The following is a 22,799-nucleotide window of genomic DNA, read 5'->3' on the forward strand; positions in this document are numbered from 1 at the left end:
TATAATGCATTTTCTTGCATGCAGGGCTTCAGTTCTGGCATCACTCTTATGTTCTCTGAGTGTGTTTTCATGTGACTATGCTAATTACATTTTTGTTTTAATTAAAGTAATTCTATTCTAAGTAACACCTGGTTAGGCAAGTCCGATTTTATTCTTTTTTCAAAAAAAATTCCCATCCTTCTTTTTTATTTCAAAAAAAGCTTTAGAAAATTTATTATGTTTCACTTTTAAAATACTGTTAGTATTTTTTATTGGACATTATACCTATTTTAAAGGGAAATTATATCTTCCAGATACAAAAATGAAATATCTGTTCACTTATTCAGGTGTTTAAAATGAATTCCAAAAATGTTTCATGATTTTCTACATAAAAATGTTGTAAATATTAAGTTAAATTTACTCTTTGTAACTGTGGTGAATAGGATCCATTTAACATATTTTCAAATTAGTCCTCACTGATGTTTAGGAATGCTATTGATTTTTGTAGATTAATCTTGTATCCAGGAATTTTGCTAATCTTTCTTATTCATACTAATACTTTTTGTAGATAAATTTGGAATTTTATGGAGCTAATCATATCTTCTGCAAATACAATTGCTTTGATTCTCCCCTTTCTATTCTTATACCTTTTCTCCATTGGTGTTATGTCTGGTACAGTGTTGAAATAGGAATGACATTTTCAGAGTGCTCCTGACATTTATGGAAATGCTTACGATAGAACTATGTTTTAAGCTTTAAAAATCTTTTATTGTCTTCACTAGAAATTTATCACGAATTAGTGCTGGATTTTATTGGACAAACTTTTTTTAATTTATAGAAATGGCTTAAATTTCTTGCTTAACCTGTTACTGTAGTTGATAAGACTGAAAGGTTGTTTTGCAGTCTTTGCTCTGCTATGATTAATGAAGTCATAATGTGTTAGAAGAGCTTAAATTACTACTTTTTATTTATATCTTTTGCATTATATTTTTAACTGAGATTTTCTTTTCTTAAAATGTCCTTTTTTGTTTATGGTTGATCAAGATGGTTTTACCATGGCCTACAGCTTGACTAAACTTTAGACAAGTTTCTTCCTGACTCTGGGCCCCTAACCTCCCTTTTCTTAGAAAATATAGTTTAGGAAAGATGTAACTACAAATTCTTTCTCCATCTGTTTGCAATATAGACATATCTTCTCCTAGATTTTTGTCAGTTTCACAATTCAGGAATGTTTTTCTCAAGCCAGCCCTTTAACATACTTGTGGCACTAAGGCTAATGTCGCAATCCTGCCAACGACTCCATTTGTAAAGCTACACGACAACGCCAGTTGTTGGGCTCTTTTACTTGCCGTAATCCTGCCGACTGGGCTGATTGTCGAGCTAGGGCTGGGTCTGGAGCTCGCAGACCCCTCAAGTCCGTTCACAGACTGGGTCACAAACCCTTCACATGCCGGGCTGGGTCACGAGACCCCTCACTCACAGGTCTATGAGCTAGGTAACTGGCCAAAAGGTCCTTGGAAGCCATAGGCCAGAGAGCACCCAAGACAGACGCCAGCCAAATCGTGGCGCTGCACATGCACACTAACTACACCCACACACAACTTGCTTACTGAACCACCCCCAACCGGCCCTGAGGCTAGGGGAGCCCAATTAAATTATTCTGTTTTCCCAACAATACTAATCAAGAAAGGAAGGGCTCCTGTCTTCCAGCCTTTATCGAGGGTGAGGGGGAGGTAGGAGCCTAACTTTGGTAAGTGCCAATTGGGAAACAGATGACCTAATCACATTGGTCAACACGTCCCTAAAGTCCTCTAGTACTTTTTCACTACTAACTCACCCCAGTGCTTAAAAACTCTCCTGGCTTTTTGTTTCAATGTAGATTGAGTTCAGTCTCTCTTCCCTAATGCAACAATCTTTCTCCCCTGTTAGAATAATCTTGAATAAAGTCTTCCTTGAATGCTTAACTCCATCTGGTGCAATTTTTCTTTGACATTATGATTGTGTTATCATCATATAACACCTTCGGAAATTTGCTGCTTATTTTGTTATCTGAAGCCATTTGCCTAGCATACTAAAAGCTGCCTATAAAATCACTTGGTGTCATTTGGGGGATAATGTTTTCTGGTTAACTTGAATTTTCTGTTTTTAGTAAATTATGGTGATTTAGAAATTTAGAAATTGCCTATTTCATCTAAAATTTAAACATATTTACATAATGTTTAGTATTATATTCACCTGTGATTTAAAATTTTCTATTTTATTTGTAAAGTACTACATGCCATTTCTCCTAACATTTCTTATCTACAATCTCTCTGTCCTCTTTTTTCTATCTCTTTGTCTCTCTCTTTTTCTTCCCCTCGGTGGCCAGTCTTGCTAGAGGTTTGTACATTTCATTAATCCTTTAAAAAAAAACATTCTCGCTAACATTTGTCTGCTTATATTATCATTTTCTGATGAAGAAGGTATGTTAAAATCTCTCAATATTATTGATATTTTACTATGTAATTCCTGGTTTAAATTTTAATTTAAAGAGTTTAATTCACATAAACACACATGTTTGATGTTATATAAGCTCACGTAAGTGATCATGTCATGCAAATTCCCGCATATTGGTTTTCATGTTGTTTTATTTAATCAGAATGTTTTTTTCTTTATTGCTTGTATCCCCTTCTCCTTGTCACCCCTCCCATAGCCATATTATCAACCTAGTCTGTATCATAGTATATTTCTTCCAAACTTTTCTAATTATCTCCAAACTTCTATAGAAATGCGTATCATGGCAGAAAGCACAAACTGCAACAAAATCAATTCTTCTTCTCCTCACATCCAGAATCCCTTGCAGTCAAGTGTGTCAGAGCCCAAGTCCTCCCCAGTGGCATGGGAACATTGCCTGCCACCTGCCCCATATGCCATCATGCTCCTTCCTCTTTTGGGCTTACTATGATGCCAAAGCACAGGCAGGACTTGGAAGCCATTTATCGAAGATGCCAGAGCCTGCCCAAAATGGCCCCAGCCCACACCAACACCCACCTGAATGCCTATGTCATTAATTTTTTTCAAATGATTTAGAATTTGGGTTGTATTTCAACCTGAGTGTGGTATTATTGTGGTTGTGGCCACTTTCCCTTCTTTGTTGTTGCTGTTGTTTTACTTTTTTATTTAATTAAGATTGTGTAGTTCCTTCCCCAGGCCCCAGTCTCACTCTGGGCCTCTAGTCCAATGTTTACTTTGAGGACTCCATATCCCTGCCCCACAGTGTTAGCAGAAATATTCTTAAACAAGTCACTCTTCCAGGAGATGACTTTTCTCAGGTCCTGGATGAGATGCTGAGTTTATTTTCTCCACTTTCTTCAGTCTGCAATTTCCTATAAACTGTAGCTCCAGGGAACAATTGGCAGCAACTGTTTTTTAGCTTCTTTTCCTGAATGGGGGCTCCACTTTCAGAACTTGGGTAATTGCAGTGAAACTTGCTTAAAAGCCCTGCCTAGTCCAATGGAATAAACTACACAGGAGCGCAATTCTTGGTCAGCAATTCTGCTTAAGGCTCCAGAGCTCAGCACCCAAACAGCTTCATTCTGGCTCATTACATTGTTTTCTATTCTGTTTTCATCCAATTATATTTCTTCCTCTTGATTGCACATGGCTATGTCTTCTATTTCATCCATGCACATTTTGTCTTTTTTTTAAAGACTGGAGAAGAGAAGAGGTCTTGAAGCTTGAAATACATACTTCCATTTTTCTGGAAAATGAGACTTTAAAAAGCCAGATTCCTCATCTCCACCACGTAGTTACTAAATCAGTATCTCTAGTCACGGGTCCTGGGCAATATTTTTATTTTAACCCAATAGGAGATTTTCATGCATAACCAGATTTAAGAACATAAATTAGACTGTGTCTCCACCTTTATTCAAAGGAGAATAGGCTATATTTATTTAAATCCTGTAATATTAATGCACAATAGATTAATTTCTCTTTCAAGTACACATGATATGTTCATGTTAAATCTGATGCTCCTTTAGTGGAAATTAATGAAACCTCTGAAGAAGCTCTCTATTTACTAAAAGAACAAGGGTTAAACCTTTAACCTAACAAACTCTCTTTTAAAATTGATTCCTGTTAGTAAAGATTTATTTGAAATGTGACTACTCTATTATGTGTGAGATGGCACTAACTCCCTTTAAAAAAAGAAAATCTAATGGGACACCGCCTCTCACAGGTGAAAGTGAAAGTGACTTTGCATTTCATAATTGCACTTTACTGATAAAATGTCTGAGTACTGTCATTCCCACTGAGTACCACTGGTCTGCATTTTGGTTGTTCGACAGAAAAGAAAAGAAAAGAAAAGAAATTCAAAGCATAAAATTTTGAAGCACCATTAATGTTCTTGTACATATCTAGGAGAGATCATCACCACTTTAAAAGAGAAAATAAAAATGACCAATAAAATAGGCTGACAGTAATTTGAAGGCTCAATTTCTAAAATAATAATAACAGAATCATATTTAAAATAATTATCCTGATGAGTGTGTTTAATTTGACTTTTTATACAAACCCTTATCTATGCATATTGCTTATTAAAAAGTATGAAAAAAATGGCACAATAAAGATTTAGCATTAGTGAAATAAGGATTTAACCTTTAAAATGCATCTTCTTCAATATGATATAAGTTGCCACTGTGGCCATCACTGTTATCTTTGACTGTGAACTGGCTGATGCTACACTGACCATACTGTGTGGGGTTATGGAAAGAAAATATCTGGAAAGGTAGAAGAAGAGAGAGAAGACTCTCAAGTAGATGCTTCCAATGATTACAGACTGAAATGAACAAAAGCTGAACTTCTTTAATAAAAATGTGGAAATTTATAAAATTCCTGTATTGTCCTCATTTTTAATATTTCTGCCTTAGATTGGCAAAGGAAATATAGCATCATTGTGTGATTGCTAAATAGCTTTGGAGCCATTTCGATTTAGATTGTTATGTAAATGTCCAAGCCAATCAGCAGTAAGATGGTTAAAGAAATCTAGAATTTATTTAAAATAAATTAATGTTCAGGTAAATCTGGGCAAATTTTCTTAGTGTTCACAATTAAGTCAATCTTTGAATAACAAAATGTGGCAATATCTGTCTGTCTGCTGGACATTTAACATAACATGTATGAATCCTCTTGCAACGCAAAATATTCTAACTTACATTTATGCCAAATAACAAAACTGGGCATAGCACCAAAGTAACTACTATCATAGGAGATGATTAAAATAAAGTTTTAGGTATAATAATACATTTCCAAAATGAAGAATAAATGCTTTAATAGGTTTGGAGCCATGTTGCTTTAAATACTTTTTTTAAAAGTACATATGTGAGCTGAGGAAAACAACATGTTGTGCTCCCATGTTTCATTAAATAGCAATTTTGATTAAATTATCATTAATTGCAAAATTAGAAAACTATAGTTAAGGGTATGGTTTTTATCCACTGCTTCACTGACTAATGAGGCCTCTCTGCATCTTTCATTTCTCTGTCTGATTCTTTTGTCAGCCTTCTCCTCCCGCTGTTCTCCGTATCTCTCCCAACTCCAACACATGCTTATATAACCTTGTCAGAAGTCCTATTACTTTTAATTTTTAAAAAATGCCAGTACATTGAAATTATTACTGCTAAGTCCCCCTACATTGGCCAGATCTTCTCTTCAGAGTAAATGTACAAATGGGCTCTATTTCCAGTATTCATTTTAGTAAGTATATTTCATGATTTCTATAATTTCAGTGGTTCACTAATATGGGTACAATGAAACATTTACAATGTTCATTTTGGACACCAAGAATTAGACAACCCTGAGCACAACATCATGCCCACAGAATGTGCTCAGATTAGTTAGAAACTAAGTATATTACACTGGACTTAGAGTATTTACTTATGTTTTAGGGGACATGCTTTGATGCATGGCATATCAGATGCCACCTTACTCCAAGCCTATTACAATGGGAATGCTGGAGGTGAAACAGCACATTAGAAAGAGCACAGCTTGATTTAGGATACTGAAGTTCTAATGCTGGCTCTGCTGCAAAGTATAATGACTTTGAAAATGTTATTGATTATTCAGGTTTTATTTATCTGTGAGACCAGGGGCTTGGACAATAGTTTATCTCTAAGTTCCTCCTAGAAAAAAATAAATAAATAAAAATAAAGGATTCTATGATATCAGAACTTAGAGAATAGCAAACTTTCACTGATAAGTTTTAATTATTTCATTTTATCTTAAATCTTTGATTTCCATGGCTTTTCCTGAGATTCTCCTTTGGTTATCTATAAAATGTAAATTCCCCCATTCTACTACAAACCCAGGGAATCAGAATAGCGTATGATTTTTTAAAAGTTTTTACATATTTTTGACACAGCTACTCTTTGTTGTTTCAGAATACAATTTAGAATTTGATGATGGGAAATAGGTCCTTTTTCTTTTGTTCAAAAAAATATGAGGGCATATGAAAGCTATGGTTTTGAGAACCTGAAAAAGAAATCATATATTACTTTGTTGCAAGTAACTGATTATGCAATAGGCAGATCAATGTGGCTTCACATTTCGTTACACAATATTACCTTTTTCATTTACAGAAGCTAGAGTCTTCACTTCTTTCCCCTTAATAGGCTCTGGAAAGAAACATTGGGCATTTATTTGAAGCCAAAATAAAGAGATTTGCAAACACATATATAATGAAGTCAGTGAGCTATCAGTAAGCTGAAAGTAGGTGGAAATTATATGATGCTATTTTTTTTTCAAAAATGATTTTAATCATACAGAGGCAAAAAAAGAACAGTATGGAATATAACAAGCCATCTTCTAATCATTTTTATTTAGTGTAAACAGAAATAGTTGAACAAGCTATAATCTACCTGTTGGTTTAAGAGGATGAGCATTTGGATGGACAGGAACTTGCTTATCTGTAATTTAAAAAAACACACGACTTCAGCATCTAGAAGTTGATCAAAACTGTTTAATAAGCACTAATAGTTTATTTCAGGCTATGTTTCTTCAAAAATTAAACAACCAAGTGGAAAACCTTGTATACACCATGTAAATGTGGTGTTTTAGTCTTCACACTTGAGTCAAACAAATTTCAAGAATAAGATTAAAACAAAATGAGAGACAGTTTTATCTATGAGTTCTCAAAGTCTTAAAAACATGGGCCTTGGTTGAAGTAAATCAGATAAACCTTCATTTATTCTACCAGCTTCAATATATATCTTCAGTGTGATTCTGACCATATCATGGGCTCCAGACAGATATATGCACAGTGCCTTGAACATCATTATACTTCCTCAATAGCCTATTAAAAAATAAAAGATAAACCCATTTTCTGCTTCCTCTGCAACATTTAAGCTCAAAATTTTATGGATAAAAATGACTTTTAATGTGATGGGAAGGGAAGGAAAGAAAGAGATCTGTCCCTCCAGCTCTTTCTTCTATTCCCACCTTGTGGCTTGGGTGGAAAGGCAGAGAATATGATGGTAGGTAGTACTTGTAAATGGAGATGCCACTCTAGCAATCACTTGGAATTAACTGAGGTCCAGGTAGCTTTGGATGTGTAAAGAATGAATTTAGAAGTTCCTTTAAAAATGCTGTGTCTTTCAAAGCAAAATTTTCTTGGTGGATAAGCTACAGCCTTAGCTATCCATATGCATGTACAATTTTTTAAAATGGTTCTGGTGGCAAAGAAACGTTAGTGTTGCTATTTATAGTGCTCACTATAAATAAGGCCAATTTTTTTTCTATATTTCAGCATGTGAAGATGAAATCAAGAGCCATGGATTGAACACACACAGAAGAAAGCTTCATTAACTTTTTAAAAAGCTGGTGGGGATAATTTACTGTTCCTGCACTTTCTGGCCAAGCCAAATGAATTAATGTGATGTGAAATGAGATGTGGTGGTGGGGACAGATTCCCAGCAGGGTGGGCAAGTGCAATGCCTGTAGTCTTGGGATTTGAGATTCAGCATGTTGATTTAAATGGGTGAGGGAATTTGTGTGAGATTAAAGTAGTTATAAAATACAGGACCTAGGGAGCGTACCCACAAGATTACTTTGATTTTGGTGGAGAAAGAAGGAAGGGGTGGGATAACAGATACTCTTTTATAGGGCATTCAAAGGTAGTGAAAGGTCACAGAAAATAAAAGTGATTTCCAAGTTTGCTAATGGCAAGATTCCTCCTGCTCCCAGGCTAGGTCATCGCTTGCATACACTTTCCTGTAGATCATTTCTTCTCCGTGTCCCTATAATCCCAGGGGATTTTGACCTGATGTAGGAAGTCCACAGGCTTGTCTGAGCAGTTTCTAAATACCGAAGAAAGTGAATGGGATATCAAATCTGATAAAAAGGGGAAGAGAGTAAAATGTGGAAACTCTGCCCTTCTGTATTAGGAAGAAGAGGTAAATCAGTGGTTTGGGTCAGCTCTTAGGCCACTTTTCAACCACCTTTCTTGTTTGCAAATATTGGAAAGCATTTTTTTATGAATAGTATAGTTTCTCTGTGTTTGTTCAAGAGCCTACAGGAAGATCTATAAATCTTGATGATCAGGGCTTAGAAAGTAGTTAATGGTGCTGGAATACAAACTGAAACTCTGTCAGAATGATCTGGGCAAGGCATCCGTGATGGAGAAAAAGTTCACAAAGGAATGAGAAGATGGTTTCAAGCTTGCCATTCCTGTACCCTACCCCCAGAGGGAAAACCACGGATACTCAAAGGTGGATGATGAGGTGCAGCATCGCTGGGGATCAGTTTCAAAGTCTTCAGACAATTTACCGTAACCTTAGTTCTAGCTTTGGGTTGATGAGGGGGAATGGCTGAGTAAAAGCATGCTGAAGACAAATAGAGGTTGGGGGACCATCAGGAATGTGATGTTGAGCACCAGGACATAAAGGAAGATAAGCTCTGCTGAGAATCCTCTGGTGTTATATCCAAACACACACAGGCCTGGGTCACAAAACTAGTCAATAATTCTGATGTGCCATCATACTATTCCCATAACAGAATAACCTAAAGGTGCTACTACTGCATTCTCAGAGGAGGAGAAATTAATTCATCTTTGTTGTCTGTTTGGCCTTGATTTACAGTTCCTTGGTCCATAAGTGAAATTTCCACCCTCAGATAAGTCAGACCAACTGTTAGAAATAAGTGGCGATGGGATAGGGGTGGATGCCACAAAGAAGATGACCAATAACATGGGTGAATGATATCATTTACTGGCTTCTGGGTGGTCAAGGCCACATAAGCAGGGCTATTCCTGTGTGTATCTGTCAAGAAGGCTTAAGTGAGTCCACTGATCCAAGCAAGTCAATAGCTGAACTGGCAGTAAAAGTCAGCTGGACGTGTCTTTCTCCTGCTCTTTTTCTTTGGAACAGTCATCCCTAGAGCTCTGTACATCTTCTTGAATAAAGACACAAGCCTAATAATGCTTCTCTGAATGCTTAATTCATTCATGGCTATCACATCTCCGGTGAATGTGGACCCAACTGTTTTCTCTGTTATAAAACTGGTTTTAGAATTGTAGCATTGCTTCAATATGAGTTTGGATGTGTACATGCTGGTGAAATGTAGCAAATGCAGGCAGCCTCTTAGCTGCTTAACAGAAATAGTCACAAAATACAACTCCAGTAAAATAATGGCTTTTTAGCAAGTGAAATTGCTGCATTCTGATTCTGCCACAATGGGCAGTAGGCTTCAAAGAGACTTTGTGAAATAACACTGGAGAGGCTTTTAAAATCTGTAAAATCTTAGGTAATATGGCAATTTTTTCTTTGATTTTTGGTAATGATATATTCAGAAAAATGAAAGAGAACAGTAAAATCCTTCTAAAACAGTGCCAACTTATGTATAACAAAGACATTTAGGAGCATTAACACAGCTTGAATAAAAAAAGAGGTACATTTTAAATGGTCCTACATCAGTAATCATATTTAGTAAACCTTCATATACACAATTTTCTAATGATTGTGGAGACATCTTGTAAATAGTATAGAATTTTGCATTGAGGAAAAAGTGTTCACTGGGAAATTGCCTGCAATTGTACATTAATAACAACAACAACAATACTACAAATTACAGATGCCTACTTAGTGAAGTGGTCAGTGTGGTTTTTAATTCCCCAGAGTAAATTTTCCAGGGTAGGTTTTTGCAATTATTCTTCCAAGTACTTTAAGCTATGGTACATGTGAAGTCTGTAAGTGTTAGTTTACATTTTTGATAATTATCATTGCCTAAAGAGTAAGTTTGGCAGTAAGTCCCACCCTTTCTTTTGAGCAGCTTCTACAGTAAAAAGTAATATGTGGTCAAAATAGTCCTGTGACATAAGTGCAGCTCAGAAGAAAGGTACTGCATACTTCGTCAAAAGAAGAGAAGGTTTAGATTTTTCAAACTGTGTATTTCAAATTATATATGTATACTTTTTTCCTGGCTGTATGTTTCAATGACACCTTTAGTTTCACACAGTCAAGGACACTGTTTTTATTAACTTTCAGATAAAGTGAGAGTGGGGTATGGAAAGCGTACTTTTCCCAAAATACAGGTAATCATTGGAGAAAAATAGACTAGACCTTTCTGTGGAAATTAAGTAGAGCTAGCCCAACAGCAAAAAAGCTAAGACTATTTTTCCATACTGCATATTCAATGCATCTATGTCAAACAGATTTTTTAAAACTTATGTAATGAGGTATACACTCAAAGTAAAGGGGATCTGAAGAATACAAATACAAGAACCCGATTCTAAGGAGTAAGCAATGTCAGTGTTAAAATGAAAAGACGGACTTTAAAGTTGGACAGACCTGACTTTGACTCTTACCTTCCCCCCTTACCCACAGTGTGATACTGAGTAACTTACATTAAATATACTTCAGCTTCTCTTTTTATAAAAATTGAGGTAGCAAACACACCTTGCTGAAAATAATATGCAAAGTACTTATCAATGTGCCTGGCAAAAAGCAAATGCCCTGCTTCTGGACTTCCTTCAAAAAATTCTCATACCTTTACCTGACTAACTCCTCATCCTTCTCACTTTAATATAATTTCTTCAAAAAGTCCCTGCTTAATACCTCAAACTTGATTAGAATCTCCTGTTATACCTTCCCATAGCTCCCTGTATATCTCTCTTATGATTCTTAAAATTTTAACTAATTATATTATTAATACTGTAAATTCTATGAGGTCATAGACCAGACTTTTCTTGTATTACTAGTGTCTATCGAGTGTCTGTATTGATTACTGCACATTAGATGAACAATAAATAATTATCAAATGTTGTACTGATCTGTCCACATGAAAAGTAAAGTGAATAACACCAGATCATGATACTTAAATAAATGGCATTGTAATTAATTAATATATATGTATTCTATAGAATAAATTATAAATATTCTAAGTGTATTAATTCAGAAGAGAGGGGTTTTAGCAAAGGTGGAAAGAGAGAAGTCTTCATGCTTTATGGGGACAATATTCTTAGAAAGAGACCTAGGATTAGAAGGGACATAGAGAAAGGCAGTCAGTCCATCCAGAAGATTGAAGTCACACAATTTAAATAAGAATATCATACTTTTTCATAGCAATATGGAGCTTGACAAAAATAAAGTAGACAAAGTATGCCTAAGAGCATTTGAAAATAACAGAACTCAGAACTCCACTTACCGAATCATACTCCCTAGTTTTAGCTCTTCTCTTTTTTTCTCCAATGATTACCAAGTGCTTGGAAGGTATTACACACTACATATAAATTTTATAAATGGATAGAGAGAACCAGAGGCACAAAGGCAAGTCCTTCCTAATATTTTTTACTTCCCTTCTATATATTTTTTTACTTTTTTTATTTTTTAAGAAAAATCTTTTTATTTCTTTCTCTCTTTCTTTCTTTTTATGGAAATTGTAGTCAGAGCACTTTTTAGGTCACTGTGAACAATAAGAAAGTACTTTAGGAACAAATAAATAAATACAAGTTTTAAAAACTATGAGTATGATCTGTGCAACCTGGGTTCACACATCTGCAAATGGGGATGCTGCTAATGTATTACGTACTCATTCAGATATTTTTACTAATAAACTTCTCACATTATATTAAACTGACTCCATTACCTTTATCCTTCAGAATTGAAGAGGTCTTCCCAGATTTTTCTTTCTTAATTTCTGCAAAAGAGATAATGAGAAGGAAAGGTTACAAGGAGTAACAGAGAAAAAACTAGAAGTTTCTTCATGTGTTTTCTTTATTGAGTCTTAAAGAACCAGAGGGCTTCTGAGTTGATATTCAAGATACAAAAGTCTCCTGGGATACAGTGCCTATAAGGCATTGAACTAAATATGCAAAAGATGAAAAATAAGTCCATGACTTCTTATTACAAGGAGCAGACTATGACAGACTCAAAATAGGTACAAATAAAATGCTATGGGCTTTGTAGAAAGAAGATATGATAACAGTAATAGCTAACACTGTCTGCTTACTATGTGCCAGGCAGTGTTCTCTCCTGTTTCATCACTCAGCATTCACAATAACCCTATGATATGTGTAGGTTCTGTTGTTATCCCTGCTTTTCGCACAAAGGGACTAAATAACTTTCCCAAGGTCCTCCTTAAGTAGGAGACTTGGGATCTGTACCACTGTCTCTCCAAACACAACCACAAGGATATTGGTTCCAGGAGCTGAATAATGGGATCTGGAAAGGCTTTACTCATGTGGCACTGAGGCAACAGACCTTGAAAAATGAAAAGAAATTAGGCCAACAGAGAAGTGAGAAGAAAGACACATTTTAGAGAATGGGGTGGTCTGGCTGGGCAATTCTCTCAGTTTGGTTACGTAAGTCATTTATGACCAAGAGAATGCAGTGGAAGTGATGCTGCGTGACTTCCAAGGCTAAAGCAGAAAGGGCCATGCACTTATCACTTGCTTATCTAGTGACACTCACTCTGGGAAATCTAGCTGCCATGTAAGTCATCCAACTGACACCATAATGCTGGAGAGGCTACATATGAGCAGTCCATTTTACAGCCCCAACAGAGCTCTCAGCCATCAGCTAGCAACTGCCAGCCATCTGAGTGGGCCATCTTGGACACCCACGAGTCGGTGATTTTACACGACTGTAGCACAGTCTGACATCTGACTGCAATCACATGAGATACCCATGAAAACTGCCTAGTTTATCCTTCCTGAATTCCTGATCCATTAAAGCATGAGCAAAGCAAAATCAGCTGTTGTTTTATACCGCTAAGTTTGTAGTGATCTGTACATAGAAATAATTTGTAAAAAAGTAGTTAGCTAATAAACAGCAAAATATTGGACTATGTGATAAGTTCTCAAAATAAACCAGAATATTAAAAATTTTCTTAGTAATAATAGATGAAAAGTACAAATAAATAAAGAGAGAGAGAGAGAGACTGATGTGCTATTGCCTGATGTTTAAAAATGAAAAATACACTCAGATTGTGATCAAAATAGCCATACAAGTCATGTTTTAAATACTTTACTAGATAAAAATCTATTCATTTTGAAAGAAAAATAGTCCATAGCAATGAATCCCAGAATTAATTTTTTTTTAAGGCCTTGATATTTCTAAGCAAGAAAAATAAATAGAAAACCACTCTTACTTTTTCTTTCAACATTATCCTGTAGAAGATAAAATGCATATATGGTAATAGTGTTTCCTTCTACAAGACTTAATAATAATTAAAAAAAAAAAAGAAAAGAAGAAAAGAAGCCCATGAAACAGACAAGACAAAAGCCTCAAATAGTAGACAATCTCGAAACAGAGAAAATTTGCACTAGAGATCTTCCTTGGCATAAATAGAAATATTTTGAGCCCCAAACATACATGTTTTGACCTTAAACAATGAGTAATCAAGTATGTTTAAAGGAAATACTAGAAATAAAAAATACCATTGATATGGTTATTATTTATCACCCATAGCTCTGAATGATCAAGTTCATATCAGTTTATAATTAGTGACATTTCACGAGGATATTAACAAAAATATTCTCGGAGCATCTTGGCTTGATGTTAATATCAAACATAGCTAAACTGAAATTGGAAGGTTTAAAAGATTTTAACAGAATCATTAGGCAGTTCAGGTCTCCTGGCTGTGTGTAAAGAAACAAATTTAAAATTCTTAATCTGTTTTACTAGCTCACTCTGCTGACGTGCTCAGAAATATCATTTCAAAAACTGTCTTTCTTAACTTCTTTTTAGATGTAAAATGCCTGCTGGTTTGAGATGTTTTTCCATGAGCACAGTGAATAAGATCAACGTACCAAACTTTTTGGATTTTTCCTCTGATGGAAAGACTAACTTTAAAGAACCATATGGAGAGATTTATTCATAAGTTCAATGGTACCTGATAATTTCCCAGAATATTAAAATTGCTTCATAATATCTATAGGTTGCTTCCTAAAGCAATACTGCATCATTTCTAAAGGTATTTAATTGTGATTAATTGTGCAATTGTTTTAATATTTAATATGTGAATGTCCTACATAGATCTGTCACTGTTTTACATTCATTTGAACTTAAATTTTCACCATAAGGGATATTTTAGAAAAGTTATTTTATAATATTCTTCTGTCTATTCCAAACCCCAAAATGTAAAATTTATAAATAAATACAGAGACAGAATTCTCAAGTTGTCTAAATGGTTTTAATACCATGCTTGTAATTGCCATAAGGGAAAATGTAATGTATTGATATTTTATGTAATATTAATTTTAAATGCTTCTAAAACATATTATCAGACATTAATTTTACTCAGACACTGTTCATTAGTTTTGTAATTAAGTATAACTTGGTCAGAAAGCCATCTTTAACTCTCTTTCTCTCTTAATGATACATTTAATCATTCCCTACCCTGTGGGCTAAAATCATACTACACATATTTTGAACATTTTAAAATATTTTTTTCAAATATCTGCTTAAAAGTCCTTAAATTATAATATTTTTAGTTCAATTATACTTATACATTGGTGTCTTTTTTTAATCTTGGACCCTAACTGTATTTATTTCATAATCTTTATATTTTATTTAAAAAGAATAAAATGTTGTGACCAATCTTATCCTCTCCCTCTAACTGGACAGTGCAATTAAAAAGAATAATATAATATTTTGCTCCAAACACTGTGGTCAGTACTTGGAGAATATGGTGAGATATTCCCCAAGAAATTGCAAATAGGAGAAATTGGATTGTTCTCTGAAGGTGGGTTAAGTCACATAATCAGAGTAGAGAGAGTTAGTGAGTTCTGAAAACACCAACTATGTAATACTTTATGACAGTTTGTAAATACACCACTGAAGAGCTTCCTTCAGTTACTGGAGCACTGTGCATTCTAGGCAAGCTGAGCTGTATTTGCAAGTTAAAACTGTGACATAGACCACAGTATAAGAATTCAAAACAATTAATAGATATAGAATTTGTTTAATGTGTATCCTGCAATCACAAAGAGAGAAGTCTTGTCCAATGGACTCAGTATTCTATTCCTTTTGACAAGCTCTTCTTTACAGTAATATAGTCATGAAAATTAGCCGAGATACTTCTCCTGAAATCATCCAAATACCCTTTTCCTTTGACTAAATTTCAATCCAACTTGATAATTATGATGCTTTAAGGCTGTGTAGCTTGGCTGCAAGGAGCAGTCTCTTCACACATGCTTTGATATTCTGGTCCTCATTACACCTTAACAACCAGAATACTAATCAGAAATCTGGAGTGTACCTCATTTAGGTGCATTTGAGTTCATCTCTGCCCAGCTCTTTCAGAAAGATCAGCTATATGTAATAATATAAAAAATAAAATTAGCACTCCATTATTTGACCTGAAATAGGACATGCATGATTTTAAGTCCTATTTCAATGTTTGGGGGATGAGATGAACTAGGACATCCTAGGAATAGAGTTAGCCTACTCAGCGCTAAATCTATTACAAAGATTTGGTTTTTCAAAGAAAAATTTATTAGCCATAATATTTTCCTCATGTAGTCATGGTCAGCCTAAGATGTCAAAGTTTCCATGTTTGAATCAAGAAAATAACTTCATTACAAGACTGTAATTTCCTTGAGGGCAGGGCTAGTTCTTGATCGTTCCTATATCCACATACTCATATAATGATAAAGCATTATTTTGTATGGTTAGGCACTTGCACATAAGATCTCTTTAACTTCTCACTCATCTCGAGTAAGGGAGATATTATCTAAGTTTTTTAGATGTGATAGCTGAAGCCAAGAGAATTAAATTACTTGCCCAAGATTACAGCTTCTAGATAGCAGTGGGAAATCTGAACCCAGACCATCAGATGACAAAGCTAGGGCTAAACTGCTACACTAAGCCTCTGTGAATTATAAAGTAGAGAGCACCACAGATGAACCCTAAAAATGAACAGTGAGCATATCTGCATCAACAAATGACGTCAGTGTTCTTCATCACTGCCGGTCAGCCACAACTTTGCAGAAACTACTTTTGAAGCAGGAACTACGTCGTTTAGCACATACCAGGAACTCAATAACTACTTGTAGAGTGAATTAATAAATTTGACAAATTTTGTGCTGATCAAATTTTATCAGGAAACTTATTCTTGAATCTTTACACAAAAGCCTAATCATCAGTATGATCCTCTTTCATGATTATTTTCCAACTTTGCAATCCCAGTCTGGCAAAGGTGTCAAGTAAAATGAAATTGCTGATATTTGATAGCTTTCCTGGACAAAAAAAAAAAAGAAAAATTATGTATATTTCAACCTAATATTTTACTTTTTGTTATCTAAGAAATTTTGAGTGAATTTTCCAAGTTGAGCAATCTCACAAACGTATATTTATATACTTATGCCAATTTATTTTTTGTAATCATCTCTAATCATGCATTCCTTTTAGATTCAATATGTTCTTTTGTTTTCACAAAATCTTATTTATTGTATATATTCTATATTGTCTCTTCAACTTTTCTTAATTTGAAATCCTCTTACAGAAGAGAGGAATGATTCTAGATCTCAGGAATGATTCTAGATCTCAGGAATGATTCTAATTTTGGTCTAATGTTCAAAATAAAACTTATTTTATGAGATGATACATACTGAATATTTGAAGAGACATAACTCAGTATAAGAAAAGTATTAACTTAAAAAATTTCATGTGATAAAAAATAAACAGGGCTTTTTATATATCTTCTGCTATTAACAGTATAGAATTTCAAAATACAGTACTGTGAAATTCACTTAGTAGACTAATTCATTGAGATTTCATACACTTTAGAAAGTCAATAGACTTAATTTTTAGAGAAGATTTAGTTTTACAGCAAAATTGAACAGAAAATACAGAGAGTCCCTACATACCCTCTCTGTTATTGCCTGAATGTTTGTGATGCTCCAAAATGCATATGTTGAAATCCAAACCCCCAGTGTGATAGTATTAAGAGGTGGGGCCTTTGGGAGGTAATTCGGTCATTAGGGTGGAGTCTTCATGAATGGAATTAGTACCCTTTTAAAAATAAAAGGGACCCCAGAGAGCTCTCTCACCTCCTTTCTGCCATGTGAAGATACAAGAAGACAGCAGTTTACAACCCAGAAGAGAGCCCTCCCCAGAAACTAATCATGCTGACACCCTGATCTCAGACTTCCAGACTCCAGAAACATGAGAAATAAATTTATGTTGTTTATAAGCCACCCAGTCTATGGTACTTTGTTTTAGCAGTCCAAACTAAGATACCCTACTTCAACACATCAACCTCCTCCACCACCAACATCCTTCATAATTGTGGTACATTTGTTACAACCTATGAACCAATATTTATACATCAGTGTAATCAAAGTCCATAGATTACATTAGGGCTCACTTATAGTGTTGTACATTTTATAAATTTTGACAAATGTGTAACGATATGTATCCACCATTATAGTATTATACAGAATAGTCTCACTGCCCTAAACATCCTCTGTGCTCCACCTATTCATCCCTCTGTCCTCCCAAACCCCTGGTAACCACTGAAATTTCTACTTTCTCCATAGTTTTGCCTGTTTCAGAATGGTCATATAGCTGGAATTATACAATATATAGACTTTTCATATTGGCTTCTTTTACTTAGAAATAAAATTTAAGATTTCTCTACATCTTTTTGTGGCTTGATGGTTCATGTATTGTTAGCACTAAATAAAAATCCTTTGTGTGGCTATACCAGAGTTTATTTATCCAATCACCTATTGAAGGACATCTTGATTGCTTCCCAGTATTAGCAAATATGAACAAAGCTGCTGTAACCACTCATGTGTAGGTTTTTGTGTGGACCGAAGTTTCCAGCTTTTTTGGGTAAATACCAAAGAGCTAGATTTCTGTATCATACAGTAAGAGTACGTATAGTTTTGTAAAAAACTGCCAAATTGTCTTCCAAAGTGTCAGGACCATTTTGCATTCCCACCAGCAAAGAATGAGACTTCCTATTCCTCCACATCCTCTTTAGTGTTTGATGTTATCAGTATTTTGGATTTTGGCCATTCTAATAGGTGTGTAGTGGTATCTCCTTGTTTAAATTTGCAATTTCCTAATGACATATGATGTTGAGCACCTTTTCATATGCTTACTTGCCATCTGTATATTTTCTTTGGTGAAGTACCTGTTCAGATCTTTTGCTACTTTTTAAATAGGTTGCTCATTTTCTTATAGTTGAGTTCTGTTTATATTTTGGACACCAGTCCTTTATGATATATGTATTTTAGAGATACTTTCTCTCATTCTGTGCCTTGTCTCTTCACACTCTCTTGACAATTTCTTTCACACAGCAGAAGTTTTTAATTTTAGTAAAGTCTAACTTACTGTCTTTTTCTTTCATGGATCATATGTTTGGTGTTTTATCTGAAAAGTCATCACCAAACAGAGGCCACCTAGATTTTCTCCTATGTTATCTTCTAGGAGTTTTATACTTAGGTCTATGATCCACTTCAAGTGAATATTTTTGTGAAGAATATAAGGTCTGTTTCTAGATCCCCCCCCCATTTTTTTTTTTTTTTTTTTGCTTATGAATGTCCAGTTGTTTCAGCACCAATTGTTGAAAAAAAATTTTCCTTTCTCCAGTGGATTGTTTTCACTGCTTTATCAAAGATTAGTTGACTATATTTTTGTGTGTCTGTTTCTGTGCTCTCCATTCTGTCCCCTTGATTTATTTGTTCCTTCACCAATACCACACTGTGTTGATTACTGCACCTTTTTAGTAAATTGTGACGTCCAGTAGTGTCCTTCTTCCAACTTTGTCCTTCAATATTGTGTTGTCTGTTCTAGGTCTTTTGCCTTTTCATATAAACTTTAGAATCAGTTTGTCAATATTCACAAGATAACTTGCTAGGATTTTGATGGAATTGCATTGAACCTACAGATCAATTTGGAAAAAACTGACATCTTAACAATATTGAGTCTTCCCACCCATGAACATGTAGTATCTCTCAATTTATTTAGTTTTTTATTTTATTGGAACTTTGTAGTTTTCATAATACACCTTATACATATTTTGTTCAATTTATGCCTAAGTATTGCTTTTTTGGTGCTAATGTAACTGGTATTGTGTTTTTAATTTTGTTCATTCCAATTTTTTATTGCTGGTGTATTGGAGAGTAATTGACTATTGCATCCTTGCATCCTGAAATCTTGTAATATTTGCTGTTTAGTTCTAGGCAGTTATTTTTGATTCTTTGGGATTTTCTACATAGACAATCATGTTATCTTCAAACAAATTGTGTTGTCTCTTCCTTCCCAATTTGTATACATTTTACTTCCTTTTCATGTATTTTTGTATTAGCTAGGGCTTCCAGTATGATGTTGAATAAGTACAGTGAGAAGGGACATTCTTGCCTTGTACCTGATTTTAGTAGGAGAGCTTTTAATTTCTCAAAATTAAACATAATGTTATAGATATTCTTGTTGAAGTTGAAGTTCTCTATTCCTAGTTTCTGAGAGTTTGTATCATTAATTGGTGTTGGATTTTGTCAAATGCCTTTTCTGCATCTATTGATATAATTGTGTTTTTTATTCTTTAGCATGTTAATGTGCTAGATAGCATTAATTGATTTTTAAATGTTGAGCCAGACTTGCATATCTGGAATAAATAGCACTTGGTTATGGTTTATAATTATTTTTATACATTGTTAGATTTGATGTGTTAATATTTCAGATTTCCATGAAATAAAAGAAAAAATCTCCACTCTAACAGTAAATTATACTTTGTGATGGATGTGTACATGTAAGAAAGTTAAGATCTGAGACTCTCAAAAAGTGTTTGGTTGGAGTAAAACAAAAGCCAATGCCATTTTAACAAACTAGAAATCGTGTAACAAAGTACCCCTCCTATAGATCAAGAATCCCAGCCCCCTTTAAATTCCTTTTCTTGGAAACAATATTTATGAGGAATATATATGTTTTATTTTAAAAGATAAATTAGATATATTTATTGAGTGTTTTCTTTGAACTGTGAGCTGGAAAAACAAGGATGGTTGCATGGAGTTCAGTCTATGTTGGGATGCATCTACACAAAGAGATTAAGTACAGTGATAGAGTCACATGCGCAGGGCTCTAGGCTCATAGCTAGAGGGACTGACAAATGTGATCTTAGAGAATGAAAGACTTCACAGAAGTGTTGGCATTTGTGATGGAATCTGAAACTGATATAAAGTTTGTTATCAAAGAATAATTAGAAAAGCATCTCAAACATAAGAAGTAGCATAAGAAAAACCATACATCTGAAATTTCATGTGGCTGGGTCAGTATATATAGAGAACAGGGGAGAAGCATTGAGCCAAGGCTGGAAAGTCACACTGAGGCTTGATGGCAAAGGAACCTGTACTATCTTCCTAAGAGATTTGAATTTATATGTTTCCCATGATGGGAAAGCCTTAAATATCTAATAGCCAAACTTTTTTGGGGGGGGCATTGTGTCGATGTAATTAATAAAGTTTGGCTAAGAGAATATGATATATACTGAATAACTGACTTCTAATAGATAGAAAGTCATTACTGCCATTTCGAAAAACAGTCCCAAACCACAAGTCATGCAGTGTTATCTACATTCTTCTGACCCCAGAGACAATATCTTCTTCTATTACATTTTTTATAGTTGTTTTTTTGCATGTCGAGGGCATAATTTCTATGTCCTATGTGCCATTATTACTGATTCTCACACTTACAATAATAGTTAAAGAATCTTTATATAATCTAATTTGATATTCAATAGCATACTTTGCTCCTGAGGTATACTTTTTGAAATTTAGGCGTAATGTAACATATCTCTAAATATCATCATTTCACTTAGTAGATTTATACAATGTTTTAAAATATTTTCATTTTAGAATCTAATTCTAGCTTTCCTGTTTGTACTTCATGCAGATTGTACTTGCAATCAGAAGACAAAGTTTATTCTTCAGGGGGCAAAGTGAAAATATCTCCGGTACAGGAGATATTTCTTACAAGTGAGAATTATACGATATTAGGTTGGAAGGTTCTTTACAGATTGCTTAGTAAAATAACATTGGTTTATAAAAGAGGCCTGGATAAGGCAAACAACTAGCTCAATGTCACAGAACAAATTACTGGTAGGGCTTGACGAAGCCTTAAGTTTTATTTCGAGATAGCTCTGTATTCTATTGTTCGAGGTGGTCAACGTTTCATAATCATCATTAGCTTTCCTCAATTATTTCTTTTTGAAGACCAAAATTACAAGTGCTAATTCCAAGTTAAGAATTTTCCACCATGATTTTTATTGTCAAAGCTTTTAATGAGAAAATAGATGCTTTGCATGAGTTATTTGATTGGTTTCTCTCTTTTCTTATATAAAATCAAAGGAAATGAAACCCACACTTTTCAGGTCATAATGATGAAGAAACTTTTTTTAAATAATGTTTTGCTCTTCCAAAATTCCAAAGAAAGATCTGAATTAAATTTTTACTTTTTAAGAATTGCTTTTCAATTAGCTAATAATACATCACCATTCTATGAAAAACTGGAGTAATAGTCAGTAAGGTGCAAGTACATTTTATGTAGAATGTTGATAAAACTTTTATGTTTATTTCTGAAATTATTTGACCTAAAAAGTGTAATTTAATTCACAATGAGAAAAAGTAGCAATGCATTTTTACAGAAGGCTAGTGACTTCAGATGACTTCAGAAATTTGTTTTTAGAGTATGGAGCTTAAATTTGTTTCAAGACATGGCATAGCAATTGATAGTAAGCAATTTTATTCAAGATAGTTTATGCCAATTATTGTTGTTCCTCAACAGGTGTTCAGTGGAAAACCAATCTGTACATGAAAGAAAAAAGTCAATAAAAAGAATAAAATACTCTCAGAAAACAATCTTTGTTCTGGCCACTCAGCTTTGTAATGTAGCAGCTTATACTTTCGATTAATGATTCCTAAGGAAAAAAAAAAAGATACAACTCATACGTGACTTCAGTATAATAGCAGGAGTGGAGGTAAATGTTAATAGTAAAAACATAGCAGCTCAGTAATGTTCCTGAGCTCCTAAGGATTTGTTTTCTTGCTGTGTTGCATGGTAAACACTACAATGCATTTACATAGTCTTTTATACAATGAATGTCAACAGAACACATAAAGTTGAGTGTTCTCTCTGGAGAACATTTTAATCTTCAAATATATATTTATTCAATACTTACAAATTGTTTTTACATGCCAAATCCTGGTGATGGCAATCAAAATTCTATATGAGGAAAACAGGATTTGTAAGAAAATTTTCCTTATGATGAGAATGAAAATGGCCCATTGCAGATTTAAGGATTTTTTAAAGAAACATCAACCTAATACAGTATTAAGATGTAGATAA

The 22,799-nt window shown here is 34.2% G+C and overlaps 1 protein-coding gene across 15 annotated transcripts in view; it reads right to left on the reverse strand.

The window, feature by feature from the left end:
* TRDN (triadin) overlaps window positions 1-22,799 on the reverse strand; it is a 387,419-nt gene that overhangs the window by 90,130 nt on the left and 274,490 nt on the right. For all 15 annotated transcript variants that reach the window (XM_063096118.1, XM_063096115.1, XM_063096120.1 and 12 more), the window contains 3 exons: window positions 12,094-12,144; window positions 6,873-6,920; window positions 6,579-6,629 (listed from right to left, as the gene is read on the reverse strand). In XM_063096118.1, coding sequence (XP_062952188.1) covers window positions 6,579-6,629; window positions 6,873-6,920; window positions 12,094-12,144 — 150 coding nt within the window. The remainder of the gene's footprint in view (window positions 1-6,578; window positions 6,630-6,872; window positions 6,921-12,093; window positions 12,145-22,799) is intronic.

The sequence above is a fragment of the Cynocephalus volans genome, chromosome 5, assembly GCF_027409185.1.
Source record: "Cynocephalus volans isolate mCynVol1 chromosome 5, mCynVol1.pri, whole genome shotgun sequence".
In the NCBI taxonomy this organism is placed as follows: domain Eukaryota; kingdom Metazoa; phylum Chordata; class Mammalia; order Dermoptera; family Cynocephalidae; genus Cynocephalus; species Cynocephalus volans.